Source organism: Equus quagga, chromosome 15 (genome assembly GCF_021613505.1).
Source record: "Equus quagga isolate Etosha38 chromosome 15, UCLA_HA_Equagga_1.0, whole genome shotgun sequence".
NCBI lineage: Eukaryota > Metazoa > Chordata > Mammalia > Perissodactyla > Equidae > Equus > Equus quagga.
Window position 1 is genome coordinate 24,286,994 of NC_060281.1, and position 6,000 is coordinate 24,292,993.

The window sequence follows — 6,000 nt, forward strand, 5'->3', positions numbered from 1 at the left end:
CGGAGCCCCCCAGGCTTCGCCACAGACCAGAGATCCTGCTGGTGGAGGAGTGTGAGCCTCAGTGGGCTCTGAGCTGGCTCCAGGGATTGGGGCCGGGGGGCTGACCTGCCACCGGCCAGGCGGCGTTCTCATTGAGATGAGGAAAAGCATCCCATGTTTGTAGTAAGAAGCAAACCCAGACTGTGGACCTAGGAACTGGTGTTAAGTCTTGGCTGCCCCATCCTAACAGTCCCACCTGTGTGACTTCAGGCAGATCACTCAGCCTCTCTGAGTCTCAGCCATTCCTGCTGTGTGATATGAAAGCGCTACTCCCTCCCCTTACAGGACTGCCATGATGCCCAGGTGAGACCCAAGAGGCTGGCCTGCAGGGCCTTGCTGGATCCATGCCCCCACCTCCACCCACCTCTTTGGCCCCAAGCACTGGGGCTGTGGGCTGGGCTTGGTCAGGGGTTGGAGTTTCCTCCGTTGTGGTTTCCCCATTGGCAGAGCAGGCAGAGGGGGTGCAGGGAGGCAGCAGCCTCCGGGGCTGCCCCCTGACGGGACATCAATACCTCCTGTCAGCGCCCATCCTCCGTGTGCAGCTCCTGGACGCCCGCTTTCAGGCTCCGGTATTTCATATTTGAGATCTCAATTACCTGCCTGGCTCTGGGCTTGAGGGGTTGACGGGCGCTGATGGAGGCCTTGTGTGGGAGGGGACAGGAGGATGGAGGGCTCTTTGGGAGTTGGGGTTGATGGGAAAGGCTGAAGAGCGGGTGCAGCCCCTTCGGGCCCAGGCAAATGTTCTGCAGGAGAGTTTATAGGGTGACTCAGGCACGGTCTCTGGAGACACCAGAAGGCATGATACCAGCCTAGGGCCTTAGTGATCAGGGTTTGCATTAGGCCTCCTGGAGGTCCAGGCAGGAGAGGCCCAGACCCCCTAAGGTGTAGGGACCGGCAGGCCTCCCCGACCAGAGGAACTCTTTCCGCAGGTCCCTGGGTGCCCTGGCCTGTTGTGGCCGTGACGGAGGAATCGGCCCTTCCCTCTGGGAAGCAGAATTGCCCTCCAGTTTTCAACACTGTGCTGTCCCCCCACCTCTGAGCATCACCCCCTCCCCACCTCCAGTTCTCCTCTGCTTAGACCCCCGCCACTCCCAAGTGTGCCCCAGCAGACATTCTCCGCCCCCAGGCACGAGAAAGCCAGAGGATGGCAGTGGCTCCTGAGGACAGGAAGGACAGGCCCTTGTGTGTGGCAGTCCAGCACAGGCCCAGACAGGGGGCTGGGTCAATGTGGACGAATCTCTGAGGACACAACAAGGGGTGCGCCGAGCTTGGGGGGTGCTGGAGCGGGGCCAGGGCTGACCTGACTGTCACCCCCGCTTCCCAGGGACTGAGGGAATATTTGGGGCAGACATGGCAGAAGGAGGGTGCGGGAGTCCTCCTTTTTAATCCCTGCGTCTTCAGGCTTTAACCTGTCTGCTCTCCTGTCCCTCCCCTCTCTTCTCTGTGCCTCCATCTCCAAACCGCTTTCCCCTGTCTCTGCTTCCAACCGTCCCCTTTCTCATCCTCTTCATCCACGTCCTCATTCACTATTTATTTCCACATCTTCTGGGTGGCTTCCTGCGCCCAATCGCGGGCCGTCTCTTTCTCTCTGTGTCTCTCTCTGACAACGCGTCTACCCCTGACTCTGTCTCTCTCACCTCTCTTTCCACACGACCTGTCTCTCTTCTCTTGCCTGGGTCCCTGGCCTCACATCTCTCTGACTCCTCTGCCCTGTACCTGTCACCTCCCTCTCCCCCCCTCCTCTCCATCTCTCCCTTTTCCTGTCTCTTCACCTGTCACTCTCTCTGCTCTGCCTCATTCTCTCTGTGTCCCTGTGTCTGTCTGTCTCTCTCCCCTTCCACCTCTCCATCTCTGCTGTCTGTCACTCTCTCTCTATTTCTGTCCCTGTCCCCCATCACCCTTCCCTCCCTCACCATCCCTCCTTCTCTACATCTACCCCCACCCACCCCAGGATGATCCCAGCTGCCAACAAGGCCTTCGTGGTCAACAACCTGGTGTCAGGGACTGGCTACGACCTGTGTGTGCTGGCCATGTGGGACGACACTGCCACGACGCTCACAGCCACCAACATCGTGGGCTGTGCCCAGTTCTTCACCAAGGCCGACTATCCACAGTGCCAGTCGATGCACAGCCAGCTCCTGGGCGGCACCATGATCCTGGTCATCGGCGGCATCATCGTGGCCACGCTGCTGGTCTTCATCGTCATCCTGATGGTGCGCTACAAGGTCTGCAACCAGGAGGCCCCCGGCAAGATGGTGGCCACCACTGCTGTCAGCAACATGCACTCGCAGACCAATGGGGCCCAGCTGCCCGCTCTGAGCAGCGCACCCAGCGGGGCCCCAGTGCAGGCACCGCCCAAGGTGGTGGTGCGCAACGAGCTGGTCCAGTTCAGTGCCAGCCTGGCCCGAGGCAGCGACTCCTCTTCCTCCAGCTCCCTGGGCAGCGGGGAGGCTGCGGGGCTAGGACATGGCCCCTGGAGGCTCCCTCCCCCTGCCTCCCGCCCCAAGCCCAACCTTGACCGCCTGATGGGGGCCTTTGCCTCCCTGGACCTCAAGAGTCAGAGAAAGGAGGAGCTGCTGGACTCCAGGACTCCAGGGGGGAGAGGGTCTGGGACATCTGCCAGGGGCCACCAGTCGGACCGAGAGCCACTGCTGGGGCCACCCACAGCCCGGGCCAGGAGCCTGCTCCCCTTGCCCCTGGAGGGCAAGGCCAAACGCAGCCACTCCTTTGACATGGGGGACTTCGCAGCTGCGGCTGCGGCAGCGGGAGCGGTCGCCGCAGGTGGCTACAGCCCTCCTCGGAGGGTCTCGAACATCTGGACAAAACGCAGCCTCTCTGTCAACGGCATGCTTTTGCCCTTTGAGGAGAGTGACCTGGTGGGGGCACGGGGGACATTTGGCAGCTCCGAGTGGGTAATGGAGAGCACGGTGTAGGCCTGGGGGTGGGCATCCTCCCTCCCCACTGGCAGAGCAGAAGAAGGGGGAAGAATCTGTACTGGGAGTCCTTGTGGAGTTTCCATGGCGATGTTTACATCCAGGGCCGTTTCCTCTCCCTGTCAACGGCCTCCCCCACCCCCACCATCCATGCCACCTTCCCAGGCCTGTCCCCCACCACCCAGTGGGGTGTGCTCAGGGAAAGCAGACTCCATCGCTAAAACGTCGGGCTGAGCCCCGAGTGTTGGGAGAGGTGGCACTTGGCCTTTCTCATCACAAATGTCGCAGATAAGCAAGCGGCTGTGGATTGTTTATGGTTCCTGTGTTGTTTCTATTTCTTAATTTATTTTTTCCACTTCCCAGACTCCCCCTCTTCCTTCACACAGATAATGGAGGGTTTACTCTACATATGGAAGCAGGTTCCCAGCCGCCCTAGAAGTGGGCGACTGTGGTCCATTGACAAGAGAAGGGAATTATTCTGCCTCCACACTTGTTTTGGGGGAGGCTGTGGAGTCCCCTGGCCAGACTCCTCACTGTTCCCAACCGTCCCCACGCTTGGGAGAGATGAGTGAGCCCCACGTCAGACCCTGCTCCCCTGCTTCTCAAACATGACGCCCCGTATACACCCATCACATCAGCTTCAACCAGAAGGGTAGCTTCCAGGGCTCCTTATGTGTGGGCGATGGAGAAGGGCTTTAGGAGGCGTAAGGGCATAAGGGATCTTAGCTTTTGGAATTGCTTTGGGACTTTTGCCTCTTTTTTGAGGAAGCTGGCACAGAAAGTCCCCGTGAGCATGTGGTGGGTCAAGAGAGCTTCTCTTAAGGAAAGCAGAGTAGGGTGGCCAAAGGAGCACTGGACTTGGAGTCCAAAGATCTGGGTGTGGATTCCAGAGCCACCACCCAATAACCAGCTGAACACGCTGAGCGAGACCCTTCCCATCTCTGGACCTCAGTCACCTAATTTGCAAAATCCTGGGATTGTACCAGGTGTCTGATTTCCTCCCAGTCCTAAAGACTGATGAACTCTTCATGACTCTAAATGTTATGGTTTCAGCTCAGCTCAGGAGCACAAGCTGTAGAGCAGTCCCTGTCCTTCCTACTGGACATGGAGGGAGAATTCTAGAGGCTTTGGAGGGGAAAGCTGAATCTCATTAGCATCGTAGTTTTGAAGCTTGAAGAGCTGTCTGCCATCATCTCATCCTTAACCCTCTCTCCCCCTCCCCCCAGAGTATAGGGACTTGCCCATGGTCACACGGTGAGTTAGTGACCAAGTCAGGGTAGGTGTGAAGGCCGCCTCCTCCTGAGCGTGGTAGTGGGGATCTGTTACCCTGTCTTCACCCTGGCTAGGGCATTTCTGGGTCCAAAGTCTGTCCCTTGTTTGTTCCTGAAGAAGGTGGCTCAGGGTGGGACATGGGGCATGCCTTCCATGGATGCCATTCATGAAGAGCATCCATCCATGGACATGACAAGATGGCTATGGGAGGGGCACATGGGCTCCTTTTGACGTAGGGATTAACGCCCACACTCCCAGACAGTGTCGAGATGGGGCAGAGGGGGTGCGGGAGGAAGAAACTGCTTTAGAAGTGTCTGAACGACTTCCCCCTGCATCTGTCTCTCCTGGTCTCTGTCTGTTGCAGGTCTCTCCTAACTGCCAACGCACTACCTCTCCCTCGGTCTCCCCAACTCATTCTTCCCTCTCCCGAGCCTCTGCCATAGATCTCTAACCTCTCTCTCTCCTTCTTCTCCCTCCTTCCACTTGCCAACCACACAGCATACAAAGCACACAGGTGAGTCCACTTCGGGCTGAAAAGTTCTGATGGGCTCAGACCTGGAGCTGTGCTGGTGGCCCCCACCCCCACCCAGAGCACACAAGGAGAGGGTGGGAACTGTCTATGCAGGATTGCCTTTTGGCTCCAGCCCCGGAGCCTCCCAATCCCATGCCTTCGTCCTTCCGCCCCTCCTCCCTTGCTTCTCCCTGTCCTCGCCTTCCCTCCACCCTCCTGTCTTTATTCTTCTTTTACTTCCTGTGACTCTCGGCCTTGCCCAGTCCCTTTCTGGTCTTGGCAAGGTCATTAACTGACCAGGCCAGTCTCTTCCTGAGACCACAAGTTAATTTTCCAGGCTAATCCCAGTGCCAGAGCACATGCCTCCCCCAGCCATGGCGGCGCCCACAGAACTGGGTGACTTGGAAGTGTCTTTCCCACCCTCCTCTTTTCCGCCTCCGTTTCCCTCCTCTCTGTGTCTCTCTGCACCTTTCTCACTCAGCCTTTCTAAATGTAGCCATTGAGGAAGTGAGCCCCAATACCACCTTTCTTTTCGCCTTTGGGTTCAGACACCCAGAGGGAAAGTGGTGGACGTCGGAAGGGGAGGAACCAACTGTCTGTTTTTGTCAGTGGCCCTGAGCTCTGTCATGACATGGTATGTACTCGCGCTTGTGTTTGTCATGTTTCTGACTTGGAGTTTTGGAAAACAACATCCCTGTGGTCAGAATATAAATGCTAATCTTCTCCTTTGCAAAAAAAAAAAAGATGTACAGTAAAATGTACAGTTTTAAAAACAACCAACCACACTTCTTGGGAGAGAAAAAAAGAACATTCTCATGTCTGTGAATGTCTGCTGTTCATTTCTCTGGAAACGCCATGGTTTTCTGAAGGGGGCTCTGAAGTTGCATTTTCCAGTGTACGTGTGTCAGCTACTGCCTGGTAGGAGCCAGTTTCCTGCCAAGTTCATGTAAAGATGGCAGCCTTCTGAAACAGAGAATGGGGCCGTCCTCCTGGAGTAAAGATCAGTAGAGGATCTAGAATGAAGCTCCAAGCTAAGAAGGAATTGTTCCTTCCTAGTTACCCTGATGTCCCACCAGCCCGCCTCCTTTTATTGGACTGTGGCCACCACCACACTTAGCCACTAGGGGAGCACATGTACCTTCCACCCATTTTGGTTGAGCCTTGAATGGCACTTTTTCAAAAGGGTCTTTTACTGGGGAACCAGGACAACAAACCAAAGCACAAACCCAAAGTGTAGAAACAAAT

At 56.8% G+C, this 6,000-nt stretch overlaps 1 protein-coding gene across 1 annotated transcript in view; it reads left to right on the forward strand.

Moving 5' to 3' along the window:
* LRFN2 (leucine rich repeat and fibronectin type III domain containing 2) overlaps positions 1-2,972 on the forward strand; it is a 37,600-nt gene extending 34,628 nt beyond the window's left edge. Inside the window, exon 2 of the mRNA XM_046638840.1 lies at positions 1,991-2,972. Coding sequence (XP_046494796.1) covers positions 1,991-2,972 — 982 coding nt within the window. The remainder of the gene's footprint in view (positions 1-1,990) is intronic.
* Positions 2,973-6,000: the final 3,028 nt, after the last annotated feature.